The 26,177-nt window shown below is 36.6% G+C and overlaps 1 protein-coding gene across 1 annotated transcript in view; it reads right to left on the bottom strand.

Annotated features, from left to right (window-relative positions):
- The window catches only part of LOC109845046 (plant UBX domain-containing protein 2-like), a 9,095-nt gene extending 2,314 nt beyond the window's left edge, over nucleotides 1–6,781 (bottom strand). Inside the window, exon 1 of the mRNA XM_020414234.1 lies at nucleotides 5,624–6,781. Coding sequence (XP_020269823.1) covers nucleotides 5,624–5,920 — 297 coding nt within the window. The 5' untranslated portion in view covers nucleotides 5,921–6,781. The remainder of the gene's footprint in view (nucleotides 1–5,623) is intronic.

The following is a 26,177-nucleotide window of genomic DNA, read 5'->3' as shown; positions in this document are numbered from 1 at the left end:
TGCCATACCAGACACTCTGTATGTGTACCAGACTCTGGCACTTCCTTGACACTCCTTGAATATATGCACACACTTATTCAAACATATATTGAATTATACATTACATGTTTTAATCAAAACACTCATCAAACACTACTTATATCTATATGTTACACTTTGACACACTTCTTGAAGCACGTTGAACATGTGCTGAGTTCGTTTCAACCAATACCCAGTTCAAAACTATGATCCAAAGGTGTTTTGGTATTAGGTTCAAATTCAAGCGGTTTTCTAACTTAAAATCTATGTGATAAAAAAGAAATATAAAAAAGTTGTAGGAATTTACAACATGATTGGAAAAAATATTAATCTTATGTAAATTATTAATTTAATAAAATAAATACACGCGCGCGCGCTCGTGCACCCACACAGCCACGCACACGCACACACATACATATATATAGCTATGTTCCGTCCATGTACCGGTACTCATACCCTCATCAGCACCGTGTGTCTGTAGGTGGTCATGTTCCACTTTGACCTACAGTCATCCAATGACCCAGTACATTGTAGTAGGAAAAAAAACCTTTGGCTTAGTTTGGGAACCCATATATTGGGCCCCTGATTTGAAATTCAAGGTATTTCAAATGCAAATATCATGTTTAGGCCTCAGTTTGGACTTGCATTTCAAATCCAATATATTTTACAACATGGATTTTAAAGATCAAATTCTTGGATTTCAAATTACAGTCCAACCCTTGGTATTTGTCAAATCTTGACTCGGATTCCTCTCTCTCTCTCTCTCTCTCTCTCTCTCTGTGTGTGTACGCATTTGGAGATTTAGATGTGCTTTTGACTAATTTCTTAGCAATTAATAATGCTTATTGCTAATGGTTGTGAATAATTGCAATTCTAGGAAAAAATTATAGGAAATCCTCCTTATTCGAGCAAAGAGCTTTCTCTCATCTCCTAATGGTTGTGAATAATTGCAATTCTAGGAAAAAATTAGGAAATCCTCCTTATTTGAGCAAAGGGGCTTCTCTCATCTCAAATCTCAAAGGTACAAATTATCTTTTTTTAATCATGATTTAGTTGATTGAGTAATCTTAATTATCTGCAAAATTTTTGATTTTTTGTGGATACTTTTATGTGAGGTTCGAATTTTAGTGGATTTTTTGTATCCATTTGGCATATTTTGGGGTTAATCTTTGTTTTGTTTTCTAATTTTATTTGGATGCTTCAATTAAAATTAGCGGTGAAAGGGTTAATAGGAGAAAAAAAATTAGTTTTTGATGCTTCAATTGACATAACTATTGAAAAGATTTCACAGTTAAAAGGGTTTAGATCCAATTCTACTACACATAATGCATAATGGAAATAACATATAATTGGGCATCATCTTACAACACAAGAAGTAAAACAAACCAAACTTGTATTCTTGTTAATATCATGGAAACAAACTTCAGTGCCCACGTTAAATTATAGATATATAATATATTTATTGTAGAAAGCATAAAAAACTACAAGTGCCTATAACCATTTCTTTTCTTTTATAATGTATAATGAGAAGTTGTTGCTTGATATATATGAATAGTCACAGTATGTAGCCTATAGGTCGCAAGTATTGCTCTATTTTACTGCCATATGATTTTCTAGAACTTTTTTAATCAAGTTATTACTAGAATTAATTGTTCTGTTTTGTGTCTTTTTTATTTCAGTTTTCATTTTAAATATGGACTTCAATGTACCAACATATGGCCAACAACATTTCCATATCATTTTGGAGGTATAGATTTTTGCTTCTTTAATAATGATAACAAAGTTGTAATTTGAGAAACTAGTCCTCTTCTCTATCTTCTCCCATCTAGAAGCTGCTTATTGATATATACATTTCCTCATATATCTATTAGTTTCTCAGGTAGAGAAAAAGGTAGTGCAACCTAGAAAAAATGGTAAAATGACATTCATTTTGGATATCCATACATGAGAAAGAGAGTTGTATTGGTTTTGCCTAGCTCCAATTCCTTCAATATAAGTAGGCTTAGCTACAGTTCCTTCAATGCAAAATATCTCTCTATTTTGCTTCCTTGTATTAATCTATCTAATATACTAAAGTAAGGCCCTGGTTGCACAACTGAAAACTCCTTACACATTTAACTGTTTGCATTCTAAAATTTTTTGTTTTCAACACATTTCTTTTACTATTTCCGCTCCAATTTAATGATATAAATGGAAATTCCAAAAGTTACCTTTTGAGCTGCCTATTAAATCACCAATCGAATAATTCCATACTAGGAAGAAGAATGTACTTTTCGTTATTAGTTCTTTCTCCTAAAGAAAAACTTTCCAAAATATATTTTGCTATACCATTTTCCTTCCTTTTATGATTTTATTTCCTCGAAAAAAAACTTACAATAATATATTCTACCATCCCATTTTCCAAAGCATATTGGTCTAACATAAATTTACTTAAATTTACAACTTTGTCAGTCTACTAATCAACATCCAAGAGAATCACAACTTTCAAAAAAAACGGCAAGGAGGTGGTCATGAGGAAGATCCATACCAGAACCTTGCTCCCTTAACTACAGAGATAAAAGAAAAAGAACAACCTCAAGAAATATATAGCATCTCTCATTCAACTATCATAGTATAATTTCAAAGCTTATTATATAGTCCATATTGTTCATGAAGATTTCCCATAAGTTCCTTATAAGATTGAGTCTCTTTCTATGCCTCCCTCTTATATCCATCTCATCCTTGAGATCCTAAAATGATAAGGACATTAAGGCTACAACGTGAAAAGTTTTAAGTTCTGTCCCCGATATTCATAGACTTATATTAATTAAAGAAAAGCTTTAAAATGTGTGGATATTTTCTTTTTTACGCAAAAAACTGAGTATATATAAGAAAAAAATGATTGCCTTTTTTCATTAAGAGATTGGAACCTTCGTCTGTCATATATTTTCGCATAATATTGATTTTTTTGAATTTCTCCCTTGATTAATAAATTTTGTATTTAAACTGATGTCGATAGCATTTCTTGATCCAGCAAAAGCATCAGAAAATTTGGATCTTTCATCTACAAGCACTCACTTCGAACATCTACTTTCATATTTCATGTTCACGGACTTCGATTGCATTGATTTCTCAGATATATTCTTTGTGCACTTGGCGTTGAATAGACATTGATTATTGTAATACCACAAATAGAAACAATAGCCTTTATCCAATTTTGGGTTACCTACATGAATCTTATTCTAACATTCAATTGCATAATACTTTTCTGGTCATATAAAGTAAAAAATTTATAGAGAAATTTTTGAGAGAAATAATTTCCCACAGCATGGCACATGTATAACACTAGTTATCAATATTAGTGGGTTTAGCTGCAGTTCCTTCAATACAAACTCATTGTTTTGCTTCCTTGTACTAATTATGAATATAAGGAGGCTTAGCTGCAATTCCTTCAATACAAAACCTTTCTTTGCTTTGCCTACTTGTACCACGTATGTTAAATTGTGCAATGTAGGACCCAAACAAGTTTCTCGAGGGGCAGGAGCCCATCTTCGACCCCATACGAAGATGAAGAAAAAAGGGGGGAGTCTCACACTCATAAGCCGATGAAGGCCATAGTTTGAATATCAAAATTTATCATTTCATTGGATGCTTGTGCTCATATTTTGGGTTGATCACATGATGATGTCTTAAGATCATGTTTTATGGCTGTAATGAAGTATATGTTGACTATTGTATTTTATGATGATATAAGGATGTCGTTTATGTACCTTTGAGAGGCTACCAATGCGTTTTCTAGTTACATCAGGTATGGTGTCTTAAGTGCTGCTATAATCATTTTGCTTTTTGTATCCACTTTAACTACATTGACAACGATCCTCTGATGTGCTAATAGTTTGCTTTTTTGTTGGGTGGTTGTTGTTTTCTTTTTAATCTCTCAATTTCATGACAAAGTCTGAAATTAATGATAGGTTGACATTTACCACTGTGAAAGCAACTAGTGTTTTCTAATAAATTTTGAGAGTTGAGGGCTCTGTGAAATATTTTCACAAGTTGGGTTATGGTTTATGAATTTTAGATCTTCTATAAGTTGCAACTTTGTAATAATGAAGTATATATGTTGATGACTAGCATGACCAATGCGGCAATGCCATGTGAACTTTAAAGTGTTTGGATAGCAAAGTTTAATTGTTGTCATTTTTTATTACTTTTAAGTTGCTACATGAGTTTTGTCATATGAAGTGGTTTTAACTATTGCATTTGATTTAAAGAAGAGGGGTTTTGAGAGAGTTAAGAGTATTTTCTTTAAATATGTATTTCAAATCCAAATTCATGTATAGTAGAGCGTATCCAAACATTAGATTTGAAATTAAATATTTTAAATCCTTGAATTTAATAAGAGATCCAAACAAGAGATTTACCAAATCATGGATTCCAAATCCCTTGATTTCAAATCTGCCTCCAAAATCCAAATCTCATTTCCCAAACGCAACCTTAAACAATTCTTACCATTCTCTAATACCTAGCTCAAGTTGCTTTTAAAGGCCAAGATCCATACCAGATTGCTCAACTGATGCTTGACCCTATCACACCAAGTAACAATTCCCAACAGCTCCAACTTTCTTAACCCAAACAGGTACAACTGCCCCTTCAAACCTATAGGCACAATTCCATGCCACTGTAACCATGGGAAACAAATTGGCTTGAGGCCAAAGTCAGAAAACACTAATAGAGCTGCAGAATAATCCTTTTAATGGTCCTAAATTTATATTGTGATCATTGTGCATCAACTGCACGAAGTTAATCTAGTTTACATTAATAATGGGAGTTACGGTTTGATTTGATTAATAGATGCATCTTTCCACGCCAACTTGAGGAAAGTTGCAGCTACTACCAACAAGATTTGAACATGAATCATATCAGTAAGAAACTACTTGCCAAATTAAATTAGAAGTCGATGTGGGTAAAAATGATTCCATAGTTTGAACCGCCTAAAAGAGAACTATATTTTTTTAATCTATTCATCAAACATATATTTCTAATGACAAGTTGCTTAGTGCATGATCTGTCTAAACACCATCCAGATTTGATATGTAAGGTTTCTATTTAGATCAAGATTCAAAGTCTCTGCTTTGTATTTTAAATTTTTCGCTTGTCAAGCTTTACTCCACAAGTAAAAAGTCTTCAAAATCGTATGAATTTTTGCTTTTTCTCCCATATATTTATAGGCAGATTCTAACTTTTATGCTCCAGTTTAGCATCTTAATAAAATTTAGTTCAAACTCTATGACAAGAGTCTGTGTGAATGCACAACTTTATCATGAAATTCTAGAAATTGCAATATGTGTGTAACATGTCTTATCAAGAACATGCAAGCGCCATAACTATTGTTCAAAACATGCTAGTTGCTTGTCACTACAACATAATTTCATTCAAATAGTCAGCTTTTATGTAGATCACATCTATTTTATGGATTTATAGTATAAGTCAACAGTGGATTGTCAACAACAAATACAGTCATGACAAATCACATTAAATGTGACATACAGTTTTGGAGTGTTAAATCAGATACAAAGTTATATGTCTAAAAGAACTAACCAAATTAAGCAAACCAGAAATTTCTAACCTCATAGAGTGCAGTAGTTGGTTCTGAAGGCAGGAAGATTCCTTGGAGCACTACTCCATCAGGAAATTGAATTCGTATTACTGCTCGCTTATATTTCTTACGTGCAGCAAGGGCCTGCTTCTCCTTGAAAGATTTTGGAATCAGCAACTGAGATTCTGCTATCTTTTTCTTCCTTAGTTCTGCTTCTCTTTTTATTTCCTCCGCAGACAGATTATAAAAAGAATCAGGTAGGTCAATTTTAGCTGCTACAATTTCTGGAACAGAAAAGAATACTCGAACCTGAGATGACAGATACATTTCACAATCATCAAGTAAATTTCAACAAAACAACTTTTAAGAAGTGGCCAAATAGCAAAAATTTTAGAAGCTTCATCTGTCACACAACCAAAAAAATCATGTCACATGGAACATAACCGAGTACCTGGCAAATGATAATTCCTGCGAACTTAAGAATTAATTCTAACAGCATTACTGATGGATGAATCATGGAAAAAAATTCTGTAATATAATGGTGTTCATGCATAAGTACTACAAGGATGAATTGCCACCTCGCATGGGCCATTACATCACCTTACAAATATATGGTGAAGACAGGAAAATGCTACTATAGTAAATGATACTATATCAGCTTTAAATTTAATTAAAAATGAAAAAAAAAAAATCAAACAATAATACAGCTGATATACGCAATTAGTGTTGGGGCTGAGATCTATTATTTAATTGCAATAGCATATATAGGCTAACGATAATTGTCAAGTAAGAGGATCAGAAGGCTACAGAAATAAAAAAGAATAAATGATACTTTGAACTTTTCTAGAGTATCAGTATGATTCATAAATTAAACCGATGGAGAGGAAGGGTTGTTAATTAACTAATACTACATCATAAACAAATAACATACAACATGGGACTTTCTCTTGAATACGTCAAGTAAGTTGATCCACAACTAATGCAAAGATATAAGGACTTAAGGTTGATCCCTACTGTAAACCTATGGTAATAGCAAGGTTGCTGATAGCGGATTGCGGCACGTCGCGACGAGGTACCGCTAAGGTTATTTCGGGCTATTACGGCAAAATAGCGACAAATAGCGCATAGTCAAATAGCGGTCAAATATAAATACATTTAAATATTCTAAATAATAAGAAAAATCATATAAAAAACTAAAAATTCTACAAATGCATATTTGATGCCTAAACATGAAATAGATGTGTAATAATTACATAATATTAACAAAGTACTATAATTATAAATATTAAAGAATGAAAAAATGTTCATGTTTATCCAAAATATGTAGCTTTCACCCAATCTCCAAGTTCCAGCTTCATGCAAGATCTGCATTTTCCCAAATCCGCAAGACACAATCTCACATACGAAGATGCTTGAGGAAGCGGGCTGCTCTCTTCTAGTTGTCCATGGTCGCACGAGGGACGAAAAGGACGGGAAGAAATTCCGAGCTGACTGGAATGTCATCAGATCAGTAAAGAACGCTCTACGGATTCCTGTTCTTGCTAATGGAAACATACGGCACATGGAGACAAGCTTTTGTCATCAGATCAGTAAAGAACGCACCTTGAAGTTGTTGATGGAAGTCGTCGTCGGAGGGTTGGAGACCGGAGAGACAGTGAATGAGAGATGACTTGACAGGAGGAAGTGAGAGAGAGAAAGGTGAGTCAGTTGTTGTTGGCAATGTTTTAAATGTTGGATGTCAAGTTCATGTCGGTCGGCCAAAATTCATGTCGGATAACGAAAATCGGGGATATATCGAGGGACATGAAAAAAATATCGGATTGTCATATTGGATAGGTTGATATAATATCATAAATGGAATCTTCACATACTTGATAATTATATTGTCTAAACATATGAAAAAGTACATAACTTATTGATGTTAGGATCACTAACCAAAAGTACATAAATTATTGTACAACGTTTGAAATAATTATGTAAATAACAGTTTGAAACAAAAGCTATATGTACAACGTTCGCTGAAAATTAAACAAAAAAAAAGACAGTTTAACTAGTTAGCATGCTTGCAGTTTAGTTGGCTGAAAATTAAACCACAAAAAATGACAGTTTAACCATTGACTGCTTAAAATATTTGATTACTTAAAATTGAGATCATCGACTGCATTGAAGTTCTATTTCCATTTGATCGGATATATTGATAAAAATCTCCTATAAATTGAGATCATCTCTAAATGAATACAATTCACTAAAAATCTTCCCCTATACTTTTGAGTCTTTAAACTCTAACTTCAGAAAAATCCTCAAATTGGCATATATACACATCTATTGATAATCATATTTGCAATAATAGAAAATGATCAGCAGTAAAAAAACATAAGGGAAAAATAGATAATCAGTGAAAAAACAGTAGATAATGATCGGCGGCAAAAAGAACAACAATAGATAATCTAAGTGCAAAAAAAAAGAAGGGAAAACAAATTATTTTCAAAAAAAGAAGAAAACAAGAAAAAAAACCTGAGTTGAGGAGTCGATTGGCGACGGATCCGGAGGCGAAGGAGTCGGCGACGGTCGGCGTCGTCGTTCGACGTCGTCTGTCGGCGGCTAAACTAGGCGACTCCAAGCGGACTTTGAGTTTAGGAGAGGAGGAGCAGCAGACTTGTTTGAGGAGCGGTTGACTTCAACAAAAAAAAAAACCTTAAAGAAAAGTTAAATGAGCATATTGGGTCGGGTCGGTTTTTTCAAACTTGATCCAATAAGCTTAAAACCGTTTTTTCTGAAATTTAGCCGATTTTTCTTGACCGCAATGGCGCCCGACATACCCGATTTTTTCCGACATGTCCCCAACATGACCTCAGAAACGCAATACGCATTAAAATCAAGGATTTCGTGACGGCTAGGGTATCAAACCGTCATATCGGCCGCCATGTTGGACATGCGATATTTAAAACATTGGTTGTTGGTGGGCGGGATCGGTGCTGGAAGTCGTCGTCAGCGGCGACGTTGATGACGCTCAGAAGTCGTCAGAGAGGGCAGAGTTTTGTCGGGAGTCGGGGTAGACCAGAGAGGCGGCTAGGGCAAAGGCGACGGGAGAGACCAGAGAGGCGGCTAGGGCAAAGGAGAGAGGGTTTTATTGGAATGGGTACGGGTCGGGTTCGGGTCGGGTTCGGGTCGGGTTTAAGGAGATGTTTATGAAAAACTGTAGTGGAAAATTCTGCTTTTTCACCACTTTTCAGCCGCTACAGCGCGCAATCACCCGCTATTCAAGAGCGGTTTTCTCCCCCTAACCCACCCGCAAACCCCTTAAGCGGGGCGGTGAAGGTCCGTGACCGCTATTGCCGTTGTCCGCCGCTTTTTACAACACTGGGTAATAGGCAACAGTTTTGTCTCCCCTTCATTCGTCCTTTTTAATGTAATCAATATATGTACTAAAAATATGTTTTTTTTCTAAAACCCACAACATTATCTCCCTAGTACTTTTTCATAAGTTTTTTCTATATCAATAAAAACCATATGTAGATCCTTTCTCTTCTCCCTATATCTCTCTATTAACCTACTAATATACGAATAGTTTTCATAGTTGTGACTTCCCATGTATAAAACTATAGTGGTTAGTAGATACAGTTGTCTCCTTTCTTAGACTATGCTCAATTATCCTCTCTCAAAGTTTCATAATATGACTCATATGTTTGATGCCATGATAGTTTGAATAATTTTTATATATTCTTTATTTTTATATATCCATACCAAAGTGCTACTCCTCCGCTCATCAGGCATTTTCTTTAGTCTCAATAATCTTGTGAATAGTTTAGTCTGTCGTCCTTAGCTTATATCTTCAAAACATTTTCAAACTTTGACAAGAATATTGTCGGGTCCTACATCTCTTCAAATTATCATCTTCTTTAAAGCATCATTAACCTTATTAATCCTAATTTTCTCACAATATCTACACCATGCATTATGTTCCAAATCTCTACCTTCAACATCTTACAATTTACGGGAAAGCAATGCACTTCAACTGCCCCAAATGGGACTAACCACTTCAAAATTTCCAATTTTCAACTCAAGCAAAGAAATGAACAGCAGCAATAGTAAAATGAAACGTAACCATAGTTGGCTCACCTTTCGGTCGATCTTCTTCCTCTCGATCACCCTATTCCCCAAACCTCCCCTCCCTCCTCCTATCCAATCCTAAACCCCAAAATCTTCAAAAGCTCCACCCCGCCATTAACCTCGCTGACCACCTCCTTTATCATCGGATTCCCCATCCTAATCCTCCTAAAATTCTCATTCCCAGGCTCCTTCGCAACATTACTCAACAGTCTCAACACGACATCCACCAAATCTTTTCGTGGCTGATTCGACAAGTACAAACTGACTGACTCAGCCACTATGGAGGATTCGATGGGCGTTTTGGCGTTGGAATTTGTCGTGGTTAAGCAGACAAGAATTAAAGAAAATTAATTCTATTTCTTATTATCAATTTATTAAAGAAAATTAATTTTATTTAAATATATGATTACATTATCAATTCATTAAAGAAAATTAATTTTATTTAAATATATGATTACATTATCAATTCATTAAAGAAAATTAATTTTATTTAAATATATGATTACATTATATATTTTTAAAATAAGTAAAAGAATTAAAAAATTGAGAGAAATTAAAATAGAGTTGGAAATGGAGGAGTATGGTTGGAGTTGTAAAACTCTAAAATGGCATATTCCATAGAATATGCCAAAGTGGGGACTGCAAAATGCAGTCCCCCATTGGAGTTGCTCTTAGAAATCTTTTTGAACTGAACAATCATTAACTTTTTTTATTTTATCAAACTACAATATATTCTTTATATTTACACTACAGAAAGAAATAATGCTGGAGCGTGTAAATATAGAAAGCAAAATTTACAATATATTCTTTATATTTTAATAATTTAGTAGTGGACAAATTTTCAAAACCGACCCCTTGGGGTTTTTATTTGCAAAAAACGACCGGTTTTGAAAATATTTACAAAAACCGACCCCAGGGGCTGAAAACAGGTCGGTTTTTGAAAATTTTTTTCCCAAACTTCACGGGAGTTGAACTCCCGTGAAGTTTTTCTCATAACAAAACTTCACGGGAGTTCAACTCCCGTGAAGTTTGGGAAAAAATTTTTCAAAAACCGACCTGTTTTCAGCCCCTGGGGTCGGTTTTTATAAATAAGTGTGAAATGGGTCGTTTTTTGCAATTAAAAACCCCAAAGGGTCGGTTTTGAAAATTTGTCCTGCAAAACTATTATTTTGACAACTTATTAATGTTTTCACTAGCATTTTTCGACAAATAAATTTCAGGGGTAATTGCATAGTATTATTATTAGTCAAAACTACAGCAAAACATAGGACAATTTTTTTTCAAAAAGATTAATTTTCCAAGTTAATTATTAAAAGCAACTATGTTTACATTTATTAATTAGGTTGAAATTGCAGTTGATTTCCTCGTTATGATTGATGTTATAAAAGGTTCAACTGCTCCTCCTTGGCAATTCACTCATCATGCAAGGATATCATGCAACAGTTATCTTCTATAATTTTTCACACCAACCACATTTACAGAGAAGCTCACTTTATAGCAGACAAATTTAACAACAGATGACTCTAGGTTTTCGTCTCTTGGTCTTTTTTTGTAGAAGTGGATCTTTTCTAAAATGTCAGTCTCGCTTTATTTGATGATAGATTGTGTCTCCCACATATAAGGAAGTGTTGGATATTTTGTTGGAGAAAAGGCAATTTTGTCTTCATGAATAGTCTCACATGGAATAGTGTTATGAATACAATTAAAACGTGCATAACGGCTATACATTATGGAGAACGTTACGAAAATTTATGACGAATGTTACTGTATTAATTGTAGGAATTTTAATGGTTTTCTCAACCCTATATATATACACCCCTTATTCATATTCGGAATATATACATAAACAATTCTCTCTTCTTCCTCTTCTCTCCTTTGCATATTATTTTCGTTCATATGTTGGTGTTATTTTTGGACAACTGTTCTTCGTCTGAGCTGAATCTTTGTTCTCTCGCCCGAGTAAAGAGGTCGGTCGCTTCCGGTGGTTTTTACCGCTAGGGGAGAGATGATCATCTGCGCCAGGGCGATAGGCGGGTCCTCAATCTTCTAGGACAGTGTTTACACGACTGCTCCCGATCAGGCCAGACTTTCTTATTATTTTATTTCGGATTTATTTTACATGCTATAATTTTATTTGATATTATTTTCCAACAATCTAGAAGATTGATTAGTTTATAACTATTGTTTTAAATCCAAAATTATTATTAAAAAAATTATTACTATTCATTGAAGTTACTATTCACCCGTTTTAATTTCTGTTAAAAACGTTACTGTTTTAAAAAAAACAGTTTCGGTTATTGTTAATTAAAAATAAAAACCATTAATGTTCATCTTAAAAACAGTTTTTGTTACTGTTCATTTTATTTAAAAAATATGTTTACTGTTTACATAGAGCACTGTTCATGAGAGAATTATTTTCCTTGTTCATAAAAATGCAATTACTGTTCATTCTAGGAAAATACGGTTTCTGAAACTGTTTTCTTGTTTTATTTTAATTGTTGAAATTAATTATAATTAATTAATGTCTTTGTAATAATTTATAGTGACATTTATAAATAGTAAAAGTGTAAGTACTGTTCAAAATGCAAACCACTATTCACCAGTAAAAGTGTAAGTGCTGTTCAAAATGCAAACCACTATTCACCAGTACTGTTCACGCATTTACTCTTCATAGTTGCTGATACTTTTTTTACAGTTATTGTTTACGTATTTATTGTTAACAGTCACTATTCACACATACTATTAAGGAACTAGAAATTATTAAGTGAACCGGTTCAAGTTTTCTTGGATTAGCTGGTGTCTACGGCAAGGTTTAGGGGTTGCGTAACGCGCTTCGTAATGAACTAGGTACTTAATTGATCTTTGATCTCCCTCTAGTACTATCCTTACCTGGCTAAACTGTCCAGGTAAAACTTTAATCTTTTCACTTTAGGAGTTTTTGGTTAGGAGCTGATCTAGTTAAGTTTCTGATCTAGTGGTATTAACAAAAAACATTTTCATTTATAGCTTTTGTTTTACAATCATAAACAAAATTATTAATTTATTACAAATCATTCGATATGGGTTTTCCATATAAATAGGGCTTATACGTCATATGCGTATGTGATTGTATTTATTTGATAATTGTTATAATTCCATATGAAGCATTTTATATTCAAGCATGAATAAGAGGACCGGAATTATGAGAATAATTCATATGCTTAAATTTAAATTTAGAAAGTCTCTTTTGTAGGCAACCAATTTAAATTTGGAAGGTCTCGTTTGTATGTAACAATTTGCAACCTCTTATAATACGAGAATTTAAAATTTATGCATATGAAGTATGAAATATACTTTAAGATATGAAATCATATTATAAGGTTCTCTTGAATGCTTTGCATGTAACTGTTGATGTCCGTGAACACACGGTCGATGAGGGTCTTCCGTTGATGATGGAGGCCGGTGTAAGGTCTTGTTTTGCTTATGTATACCAAGTGTAGGATCGTGACCCTTAAGAATAGAGTGCGCTCTTATAAAAATCTGCGTAAGCTTGACACTTAAACACTAGAGGGTGAGTTTGCAAAGTAGATTATAAATTGCAAAGAAAGAATGGCAATCTCAGAAAATGAACATCACAAACACAAGCATGTATACTGGTTCCACATCCCCGGTGTACATCCAGTCCCCAAGCAAATCCCGCTTGAGATTTCCACTATGATTTGAAACCTTACAAAATCAAAAGCAAACCTGATCAATTTGCAAGACCATGCAAATTACAACACCAATTGACAAGACCATGCCAATTGTCACCCAATCTCTAAACCAAGAGATCAACCCTCTCAAACCCGAGAGAAATCCTTTTTGAAGCAAGAACACAATTGATCCTATAAGCCTTGAATGTGTAGTGAAGTGCTGCAGTGGCTTAGGATTCTTTTAACTCTCTGAATATTGCCTATACAATCTCTAAGAATGATTGAAACCAAGGCAATATCAGAAACTCTCTTTTTCTAAACACTTAGCATGAAAATCTGGAAAATTAGAGAGTGAATATGCACAAAATGTTTGAACTTGCAAGTGCAAAAGTTGGTACTTGTTTTCTGATGTTTAAACCTATTTATAGCCTCTGAAATGACATAATTTTAAACCTAATTAACGTCCACAAAACGGTTATAAACAGTCACTTATTTAAAACCTGAAATCTGAAAAAACTGCATCTGTAGTCGACTACAAGTCATAGTAGTCGACTACACTGAGTCTAAACAGACTCTGTGAAGTCAGAAAATTGCTTAGTAGTCGACTACACTGTAAACTCACAGATTCTGGAATTTTCTTTTTAGTATTTTGGCTGTAACTTTCTCATACGGCATCAGAATGAGGTGATTTAAGATTTGTTGGAAAGCTGTTGAAGAGACCTACAACTTTGGTCTTTTGAGTTTTTCCAGATTCTAATTGTTAAGGGTATAAATGAAATATTTTAAGACTCACTCAATATCTATAAACTCTAATGGCTAACATAAGGGATTTCTATTGTTAACCAACACACTAAGCATGTGTTAGTGTGTTCTAACACTATGTGTGTATATATGTGTGAGTGATCAAGGCTTGTACAAATTTCTAAGCAAAGAAAATATAAAATTACATTTTGACAATAAAGTATATCTTCTTCTTTGCTTCATTTTGCCTTGAACTCATCTACGTCTTGAGTATCTCTTTGAATATAATTATTGATATAGCTCTGATACTGCAAAGCAAATGTTAGCACATAATACACATAACATATAATATTTGTTATCATCAAAACAAACTAATCTTGGGGTCAAGATTCCTAACAGCCGAGAGGATAAAAGGTAGGGCCGACTCCTCCTTTGACTCTACGCTTGATCCTGAGCGCGCGGGGTGGACTGATAACCTGCACATGCGAGAATCGCAGGAGTACGGGGCTAGTTTCCCTCGTAGTACCTCCGATGGTCTAGTCAGCTGGAGAGCTTGAGGGAGGTTTTTTGGAAGGTCCATGGGCCATTGAGGTCCTAGCATGGGGGTCCTCTCTAAGAGGTGAATTTGTTTTTATGCCCAGAATAAAAGGGGGAGTAAAGTTCAGATGTTAAAAGAAACGGAGCTCAGCCCCCTGCCCTTACCCTTCTTACCTCCTTTTATAGTCCATTGCCTCTAAGATTTTGGCTTTTCTTTTACACAGGAAGGCGGTTGTAGGGTGAGCAGATAGGCTGTTGAGTCATCATTCTCCTTCCAGGTGTCGGCTGACGATTGGAAGGGAAGTCATTTGAATACAGGAGAGATGTGTCATCTTAGTATCCTGGATTTGACAGATGAGGCAGGGCAGAGGATAGTTCCATTGTTCGGTCGTCCTTCCCCCTCCAGATGGCGGCTGGTGATTGGAGGGGAAATTATTCGAGCCTAGAAGAGCATCATGGCGATCCCAAAGAAGTGACTTTTGAGTAGAATAAGCGGCTTATGCAGAGGATTTGTCAGACCAGAGATCTCGATAGGACTGATCAGTGCTGTTGTGTTGATTGACATCTGAAGTGAGCTTGGTCGAATCTTATCCCTTTAGTCGAGGTAGGTTGATCTGTGAGTTATCATTATGACTTGCCGACCAGATAGTCGAGTGAGCTTTAGGTCGAGTGTATGATCGAGGCATCTGCTCGAGGAGTCATCTTAATTGCGAGGGACCGACTAGTCCCGCACTTCGAGTCGGACATAATAACTCTTGGTCGATAGATGGATCGTCTGCTCGACTAGCCGATAGACTTGGCCTCGGTTGTGCTTTTGGGCTTCTAAGCTGGTTTGAGTCATGCCCTTTTTAAACCTATGCAGTCAATCTTCATCTTTAGATGGTAAATAACCATAACAGTTGTAACTATTAGTAATTTTATTTATGTATGTGCATATGCATGCATGTAAAGATATAACTGTAGTATTTTAGTTCTACACATTAGTTTGAAATGTTCAGATATTTTAAGGGCAAATTCTAACTCTATGCAGTTACATCTTCAAACATAGACTACGATCATTTATGATCATAGACCATGATCTTTTATGCTAATTGTAGGCTGTCTAAAAATTACTTCAGATAGTTGATTTTCATCAAACACCGATAATAGAAGTTATAATTTGATGGATTTCAGAAGGCTATAATTTAAAAACTTTCACGTAGATCGATAAAAGTCACAATATGACGACCTTCACAATAACTGATGAAAGCTGTAATGCAACATCATTCATAATCAACATCGGGAGTTATAATTTGATGACTCTCATATTTTCAAGGAACCAAGATGAATGTTACAGGATAACGATCTTTGCAACGATCTAGCAAAAGAGACTACAAATTGACGGTCTCTTCAAATTAAAACGCAGATATCTCTCAAACCATAAGAAATTTGGTAAAATGGACGGGAGCAAACCAAACCCTTTGGGTAGGTTTGGTCGGCTCTGTCTTATCGAGATAGTCGATTTTCATATATAATTCGTCCAATTCCAACTTACGATTTGAAAGTTATGACCTGTTCTTCACAACAAATTATGTTCTGAAGCCCGTCTGCAAGACTGGACTTCGCCTGAACATTGGACTTCGCCTGAAGCTCACCAAGCTCGCCTGAGGCTGGCCTCTGCATTCTAGAGTCAAAACGTAGAGTTCATCTCTACGTCCTAACAAAACACAGGGCTCATCGCTGCGTTCCAGATCCAAACGTAGCAATGAAATCCAAACTCAGCTTTCATTGCTACGTTTTCAGCCCAAAACGTAGAGTTCGTGGTTGTGTTTAAGACTCAAAACATAGAGTTTGTGGCTGTATTCCAGTGTCAAAACGCAGAGTTCATCTCTGCGTCCAAACAAAGCGCATGGTTCATCGCTGCGTTCCAAATCCAAACGCAGCTATTATTGATACGTTTTCAGCCCAAAACGTAGAGTTTGTAGCTATGTTCCAGACTTAAAACGCAGAGTTCGTGGCTGCGTTCCAGACTCAAAACGCAAAGCATGTTGTTGCATTTTCTAGCCGCTAGTGGGAATCTCAACTCTGCGTTCCAATCCCAGAATGCAGAGTTCATTCCAGAACGCGATTTCTGCGTTTGACTGGTTCAAACAGAACATGAATGGTTTCAAAACTGTATCTCCATTTTATGGGGTCGGTTACATCCCGTTATGGGGAGATTTATAGGGGGGCGGTTGCACCCCATTTAGCTCCATTAGGGAGCAAATTAAGAGGGCGGTTTCACCCCCTTAATCCCCTTCAAATAGCTAAAATTTTAGCTTAGGAGAGGGCTCTCTCTCTTTTTGGATCGACTGGTTTTGGGGAGATCAGAAAATCACCTAAATAGATCGACATTTTCCTCTGCAACCAAAGGTCTTCTTCAGCAACAAAGATCTTTGGCAGATCAGATCTTGGCAATATTCAGATATTCTGGAGCTACTCTGGGAGCTTTTTCTTGGCTTATAAACCGATTTTGGTTAGATCAACTCTTCCACGGAGTTATAACTCGCTCAGAGTTCCCTAAACTCGTTAAGAGTTTCAAACTTGCCACGTAAGTTTGTCCAAGACTTCGAGTCAAGAGGCGAAGACAATGTTCTAACGAGGTGAAGCGTTCGGATCGGCAATAGAAAGCAAACTCGACACGAACATCGAGGGAGGCATTCCATCGACACCAAGAAGAACTAGATTAAACAAATGAAAGGATCTCAATCGACACTTCTCTCTTTTGTAAATCAGGAATCCAATCGAGAAGATTTGTAATTTCTTTTCTAAGCTAGTTAGATAGAAATTTGTATCGAGAGAATTGTAATTAATTCTTTTTCTAAATCTGTTAGAGAGAATAATACAAATTTAATTTTCTATTTTTTATTTTTATTTTCCCACAAACAAAAAATGACGACTCTGCTGGGGACTAACATTTTCACCGATGAAGAAGCGGTGGCACAATTCAACACTAAGCTCACTGGAACGACCGTTGAAACTCTGATCATCGAGTTCAATCAAGCCAAGTATGAGGAGTTGCTCTCCTCCGGATCCCTTAGCCCCAAGCCTATGTGCAAGATCCGTAAAGTTTTTAAGGAGACTAAAGCTCCAGTTGTGGCCGACTCGTCAAAGGACTATCTTTTCTGGGGGTTGCACTGTTCATACAGTCCCCTCTCTGAAGGAGAAGACTTAGCTTTGGCTAAACTCGTTAATCAAGTTAAAGGTTCCACGCTCGTACCTAAACAGCGGGTGTCAGGTCACAAGAGGCTTATCATCGTGACTAACCTGATCAGTACAGATGGTGACGTCACTGCAAAAGCCTTAAAACGGGCTAAGAAGAACGCCGCTCGATGACGAGCACAACTACGAGAAAGCCAATCTCTCAACTAACATGAGCCTCGCATTTGTGAGCTGAAACGCAATCCTGAGCTCTACGTTTCTGATTCGAAACAAGAACCTCGCGTTTATGAGCCCAAACGAGAATCTCGTGTGAACCAAGTTGAACGTAGCCCTCAGTGACGCGTTATGCAACTAAAACGCAACCCTCAGGCCTGTGTTTTACCTTCAGAACGCAGCCCTCAAGCCTGTATTTTACCTTCAGAATGCAGCCCTCAGGCTTGCGTTTTACTATCAGAACTTAGCCCCTAAGAATGTGTTGACTAGCCAAAATGCAGCCCGCAGAGGCGTGTTTCACCAGCAAAACGCATACCTCAGTCTTGCGTTCTTCAATCTAAACACGACATCGTGTTCCTCTTTCAAGACAAGATGTGATTCGTCATGTCAGAAAAGACCAACATGAATTTAAGATCCATGTTCACCAAGAAGCAGTCCCGTCTACTGATGGACAAGGGGTTCCAGCTTCAACCTCACGTTCAGTGAGAAATGCTTCCTAAGTCTCCGATTTAAGAAAACTTTTATCAAGAGAAAGACCGGTGCAATAAGCCACTCATTCATATCAATGTGAGCGGCTTATTTCTGCGGTCCTCTCAGAATGCCAATGTTGTACTTTTGTGCCTAGGCGATCAGTGTTCGGTCGATTGACGAGCATTGCTCGACCAAGCAAGCGACAACGTTATTACAAGAAGAAGTCTTTAGAGACCGAGTATCCTGGAGTTACTATCAATGTGTTCGGTAGAGAGAAGTCGTCAGTCCCTAGTTTTGATGAGTCAAAGATGGACCATTCTCTAAGCATCAGATAAATCGCTAACGAGTTTGAAGGAATCCACCAACGCACTTGGACGCTAACAGGAGCCATTCCCCCTATCGCCTATCGGAGGTTAGCCATAGGAACCAATTCTGATAACGAACATTCATCCATTGCGGAGTCTCAATCATCATGTTTTTTTGTTAGATATGAAAGCTTCACCCACATGGCAGAAAATTCTGAAGATCTTTCAAAGAGGGTTGATGAGCAAGAGGCCATGTTCAAATCATAGCAGGAGACCCTCAATAAACTCCTGGCTCTGATGACTCAAATCATCTCAGACAAGGCCAAATCTCAGAAGACAGATTCGGCACCCAGGTAAGAATCTTCCTGGAGAAGAAAATTGTCTTCATCACGACCTCACACAAGCAAAGAGAAGGAAAAAGTGATTGATGATGCTACTTCTGACCAAAAAGCCCATAACCTAGAATCTTTCTCTGATGAAGGAAGAGAGACTGAGAACAAGCAGAATCTCTAATCTACCAAAATAGAAGAATTGAAAGTCTGCCTCAATACCATTGCTAACAGAAGTGAGCTCCAAGATGAGGGAGTTGCTAGGTCCTATCCTACCGAATGGGATGCAGCCCCTTATCCTTCAAAGTTTGAGGTCCCGACGCTATAAACTTTTGATGGTACGGGATCACCAAATCAACGTATATATATCATTTCAAGTCATAGACTGAGAATGTGATATCAAACGATATAATACTGGCTCGATTGTTCATTGGCACCCTCAAAGGAGTTGTCTTTGAATGGTTCAGGAAAGCACCTGCCGGATGTATCTAAAAATAGGTGGATCTAGAGAGACTCTTCTTGTCAAGATTTTTTAAAGAGGATACAGAAGTCTCCATCCATACCCTTCTCGCCACTAAGTAGAAGAAGAGGGAGCCCGTCAAAGCCTTTGTCAAGAGGTTCCGAAGCATGGCTCTTCGATGTCCGTCAGGTATGACACGGTCTACCTTAGTGGAGACCTGTCAACATAACTTACAGACCAACCTTCTAGCACAAATGAGGGTTGCAGAATACCGTTTCTTGAGACAACTAATCTCTCAAGGCGAACAGGCTCAAAAAATTATTATCAGGGTTAAAGCTGAAGAACAAAGTGGGTATGATCAACCTGAGTAATGGGACCAAGCACAATCTTCTCAGTCAGAAAGGGAAGATACTACGGCTACTGAAGCCAATTCTCTTCAATAGGATGGCGGGTCCAAAGAGCTATCACGTTAATAGTTATCTCTGATAGCTAAACTCTTCAGATAACGGCCTGTTGTGTGACGTATTCCAATCATAGTCGTTATACTCCAATGTCACTGAACGACTTGACAGATAGTGGCCCACTAGGCAATATGCACTGTCTACCCCTTTCCCCCCCTGTACTTGTTCAAGACTGGGGGTTAGTTTATTTGTGGTCTACGAGATTATGAGTAATAAAATTTTTAAGTTGTCAAGTTCAACAAGACATCTCTGTCAACTGCAAAATTCCTCCCCTGCTAAGTCTTAGTCAAGACTGGGGGTTAGTTATTTGTTATTTCTCAAACAAAATAACAAACTCACAAAACTATCAAGTTAATAATATACTTCTGATAGTCAATTCCTTTAAAATTCTCTTATCAATCCTCTTCAATAGGATGATAAGTTTTCAAAGTTACTCCAATCGTAATAAAATTCTGCCACGTTAAATATCACACCTCTGACAACCAATCCTTTCATCACGTTAATATTACACCTCTGATGACGTTATGTTAACATTACACATCTGATAATCAACTTATCGACTCTCTTTAATAGAGCGATAGGTCCACAATCTTGTCACGTTAATATCACACATCTGACAACCAATCCTTTCATCACGTTAATATTACATCTCTGATAACGTCATGTTAACATTACACCTCTGACAATTAATTTATCGACTCTCTTCAATAGAATGATAGGTCCACAATCTTGTCACGTTAACAAAATACCTCTGATAATCAACTTATCGACTTTCTTCAATAGAGCGATAGGTCCACAAACCCGTTAAGTAACATCACACCTCTAACGACCAAAACAACTTATCCACTCCCTTCAATAGAGCGATAGGCCTATAAACTAATGTTAGGTTAACAACACACCTCTAACAGTCAAACCCCTCAATGAAATTGTTAATTCTTTTTCAACAAGAATATCAAGTTTTTATTATAAAGTCCCCAGCGGATTAAATATTTTCTGGAATTATCCTAGTGACAATTCATGTCAAGTTAATACTACACCTCTAGCACTTTCAACTTTTTTTCAGTGTTTCAAGTGAAAACATAACACTGGAAAAAACAATGACAAAACCTACGTATTCAATATAGTAGCAGATTGTTATTAATAACATCAGAATCCATACCTTACACGCATGGGGGACTTTATCTTAATCCTTAATTAGAGATAACCTACGCCTAACACGTGTTACCAGATAGTCCATTCCCGTGAAATTGACAAAGTCTATGTATTCGGCATCATAGCACTAAGGCTAAGAGAGTTTATTCTTTTAGCACAACGTTACATGTGGAACGGACTTAGACAATCCACATGCTAGCCCGACTCAAACGGTAGTCGGTAAAGGCTTATCAAATCCATTGATAGCTGAGGGTTTGTCAAAAATCCTATGAATGTTTGTGGGTCCATCAACTGAATGGATGTGAGCTATAACGTGATGTTTGAGAGCTTCTGCTCATGAGTAGCTTGTACCGTCGCTACAGTTTCTCTTTGAAGTTCATCCTCACACAGGTCCTGCGTGGTAAATCTTTTCAACCAAGATGCCTTTGAAGCGGGTGCAGAGAACAATTCTTTTATGATAAGGCATCAATAGCTCCAAGATCAGAGTTGAGATCCAAAGTATTTCAAAAATTCGTCCCAGTCAGCCGTGAACTTTCAAAAACTTTAGACAGGGTTCTGTATGCTGTCTAAAAATTACTGCAGATAGTTGATCCCCATCAAACACCGATAATGGAAGTTATAATTTGACAGTTTCTAGAAGGTTACAATTTAAAAATTTTTACGTAGATCGATGAAGGTCACAATCCGATGACCTTCACAATAACCGATGAAAGCTCTAATTCAACAGCATTCACAATCAACATCGGGAGTTACAATCTGATAACTCTTATATTTTCAAGGATCCAAGATGAAGGTTACATGATGACGATCTTTGCAATGACCTAGCAAATGAGACTACAAATTGACGGTCTCTTCAAATTAAAACGCATATATCTCTCAAACCGTAAGGAATTTGGCGAAACGGACGTGAACAAACCAAACCCTTTGGGTAAGTTTGGTCGGCTCCGTCTCGTCGAGATAGTCGATTTTCATATATAATTCGTCCAATTCCGACTTATGGTTTGAAAGTTATGACATGTTCTTCGCAGCAAATTATGTTCTGAAGTCCGTCTACAAGACTGGACTTCTCCTGAACATTGGACTTCGCCTGAAGCTCGCCAAGCTTGCTTGAGGCTCACCTCTGCATTCCAGAGTCAAAACGCAGAGTTCATCTCTGCGTCCCAACAAAACGCAGGGTTCATCGTTGCGTTCCAGATCCAAACGCACCTTTCATTGCTGCGTTTTCAGCCCAAAACGCAGAGTTTGTGGCTACGTTCAAGACTCAAAATGCAGAGTTCGTGGCTGCATTCCGGAGTCAGAATACAGAGTTTATCTCTGCGTCCCACCAAAACATAGGGTTCATCATTGCGTTTCATATCCAAACACAACTATCATTGCTGTATTTTTAGCCCAAAACACAGAGTTCGTGGCTATGTTTCAGACTCAAAATGTAGAGTTCGTGGCTGCGTTCCAGACTGAAAATGCAGAGTTTGTGACTGCGTTCCAGACTCAAAATGCAGAGCACATTACTGCATTTTCTAGCTGCCAGTGGGGAGCTCAACTCTACGTTCCAATCCCAGAACGCAGAGTTTATTCTAGAATGTGTTTTCTGTGTTTGACTGGTTCAAACAGAACCTGAACGGTTTCAAAACCGTATCTTCACTTAATGGGGTCGGTTACACCCTGTTATGGAGAGATTTATGGGGGGTGGTTACACCCTATTTAGCCCCATTAGGGAGCAAATTAAGGAAGCAGTTACACCCCTTAATCTCCTTTAAATAGCTAAAATTTCAGCTTAGGAGAGGGCTCTCTCTCTCTTTTTGGATTGGTTGGTTTTGGGGAGATCAGAAAATCGCCTAAAGAGTTCGGCATTTTCCTCTGCAACCGAAGGTCTTCTTCAGCAACAGAGATCTTTGGCAGATCGGATCTTGGCAATCTTTGGATATTCTGGAGCTACTCTGGGAGCTTTTCCTTGGCCTATAAACCGATTTCGGTGAGATCAACTCTTTCACAGAGTTATAACTCGCTCAGAGTTTCCTAAACTCGTTAAGAGTTTCAAACTTACCACGCAAGTTCGTCCAAGACTTCGAGTCAAGAGGCGAAGACAACGTTCTAACGAGGTGAAGCATTCGGATTGTCAACGGAAAGCAAACTCGACACGAATATCGAGGGAGACATTCCATCAACAACAAGAAGAACCCAGATTAAACAAATGGAAGGATCTCAATCAACCCTTCTCTCTTTTTTAAATCGGGAATCCAATCGAGAAGATTTATAATTTCTTTTCTAAGCCAGTTAGAGAGAATTTTGTATCGAGAGAATTGTAATTAATTTTTTTCTAAATCTGTTAGAGAGAATAATACAAATCCAATTCTCCATTTCTTCTTTTAATTTTCCCACCAAACACTAACATGTTTTGATGACCTATCATTTTAATAGTGACTAGAAAGATTGATTTTTATAGCTCTTTATTTGACTACATGTATAATGTTCTCTTGAGATTTCAGGAAATAATTATAGTTGATATAAATATGATCTGTCAACTAGTATACCTAGTTACAGGAGATATATCTTGGAAAATCAAATCAAGAGGTATGTCTTATAACTTCTATCTATATGATGAATAAACGTTATATTAAAATTAGTCCATCAAATAATTAAATTGCTATTAGGTTCCCTTATCCTTATAAGGAAAGATTGATTTGAAAAATAACTTAAACAAGAAGGGGACCTAATATCAAACAATATGAAGGACTAATTATAAAATAACTTGATAAATATATACAACGCATGTCAGGCAAAGTTGTGATTATATACTTTGTAAAGTCTAAAAAGAATCTTGCTGACCCATTAACAAAGGGTTTATCCAGGAGTGTGATTCTGGATTCATCAAGGGAGATGGGGTTAAATCTATAGATGAGGTCACTGACAGCGGCAACCCAACCCTTATTTAGAGACTTAGTCCCAATGTTGGTTCAATGTGGTAGAAACAAGCTGGACTAGTGACACTCGTGTAGAGCATCGACCTAGATATATTTATATATCATTATAGTAGCATGTGCTACTTCCCATTCTCTATGATGACGATGCTCTTATGATACAGCTGGTTAGGCTGGGTTTTACTCTTAATAAGTCCAACACATGTATTGCAGAGGGTATAATTTCCAGCTGTAGTACCTTTGGAGGACTTACTTACATAAGAGGAACCATGATGGTCACGGTTGGGGGGGCTAGGCTAACCCCTAGAAACTCTCATTAGTCGGTTATTGTGAGCATGACCTTTAACGCTCAATCCGCTTTGCTCAATAGATGGAGACATATTGTGTGTGTTTTTGTCAATACCTGATTAAAGGGGCCTAATTCAAAACCTAGTTCATTATGTCCCTCAGGTGGTGATGAACTTACTAAGGAAATGTACAAAACCGAAAGCTACCTCTCCGAATTCTCAATACGAATGGTTGCCCAACCTATATTTGCTTTGTGATTTGTTATTTTATTTATCAATTTTGAGTTTTCACTATTCACCCCCCCTCTATGGTGTTTTCATTATGTCCCTCATGTGACGATGAACTCACTAAGGAAAGGTTCAAAGCCGAAAGCTACATCTCCCGAATTCACGATACGAAAAGTTGTCTAACCTATATTTGTTTTGTGATTTATTATTTTATTTATTAATTTTGAGTTTTCAGTCAATATTGTCTTTTGGGGGGGGGACTGTTGGATATTTTGTTGGAGAAAAGGCAATTTTACCTTCATGAATAGTCCCACATGGAATAGTGTGAATACAATTAAAACGTGTGTAACGACTATACATTATGGAGAACGTTACGAAAATTTATGACGAATGTTACCGTATTAATTGTAGGAATTGTAATGGCTTTCTCAACCCTATATATATACACCACTTGTTCACATTCGGAATGTATACAGAAACAATTCTCTCTTCTTCCTCTTTTCTCCTTTGCATATTATTTTTGTTCATATGTTGGTATTATTTTTGGGCAACCGTTCTTCGTCTGAGCTAAAAATATGCTCTCTCACCCGAGTACAGAGGCCGGCTGCTTCCGGTGGTTTTTACCGCTAGGGGAGAGAGGATCATCTGCGCCAGGACGATAGGCGGGTCCTTAATCTTCTAGGATAATATTTACACGACTGTTCCCGATCAGGCCAGACTTTCTTATTATTTTATTTTGGATTTATTTTACATGCTATAATTTTATTTGATAATTTTTCCAACAAGAAGAAGATTATATCACACCATAATTGGTAGTTCTTCGAGCACCGACCTTTATTTTTGGAGTATCTTTCTTATATATAGAATTTTTGGCCTGTATCTGTATGTCCTCCCTTTCTAGCTTTTCTTTTTTCCTTATAAATAGATAATTCGGTCTGCTTGGGACCCATGGGAAGTTTTAGTAAAAAAACTATCTTTATATTTATTTCCAAAAAATGAATGCACTTCTATTCCACCCCCCTCAAATGATATTTTAATTATTTGTAAATTACATGTAAGAGGTCTAGTGGGAAGAGTTTAAATTTAGAGAGGCTTCGCGAGACATCCAACAATTCAAGAGGTTATGTGAGATGAACAGAATTTGGAGGAGTTATTTGATAAAGATGCATTTTTTTATAATATTATCCCATTAATATTTCAAGAACTATTTATAGTTTTCTTACCTTCTCCTTTAAATTTTTTTATTTATTTTTATGCATATTTTTGGGTTCCTGGATAATTGTATGGTTATGATTTTCATGTACGGTTTCTTTTTTTATTCTTTTTTAAATAAATTATATACTAGAAAAAGATCCCGCAGCATAGTGCGGGTATAACACCAATGGTGTATAAAATTAACCCAAAACAAAAATGCAGTGAGACAACTGAAACAACAATTTCAATGTGAACACATGTCTCTATTGGCATCACGTGATGTTCTGCAAATTTTGCGTAAACTTGGTGGTATATTAGAAAAAAAAT

The sequence above is a fragment of the Asparagus officinalis genome, chromosome 6 (assembly GCF_001876935.1).
Source record: "Asparagus officinalis chromosome 6, Aspof.V1, whole genome shotgun sequence".
NCBI classification, from domain to species: Eukaryota; Viridiplantae; Streptophyta; class Magnoliopsida; order Asparagales; family Asparagaceae; genus Asparagus; species Asparagus officinalis.
The sequence above is the reverse complement of the archived record's forward strand: the minus strand, read 5'-3'. Positions and strand labels throughout refer to the sequence as shown.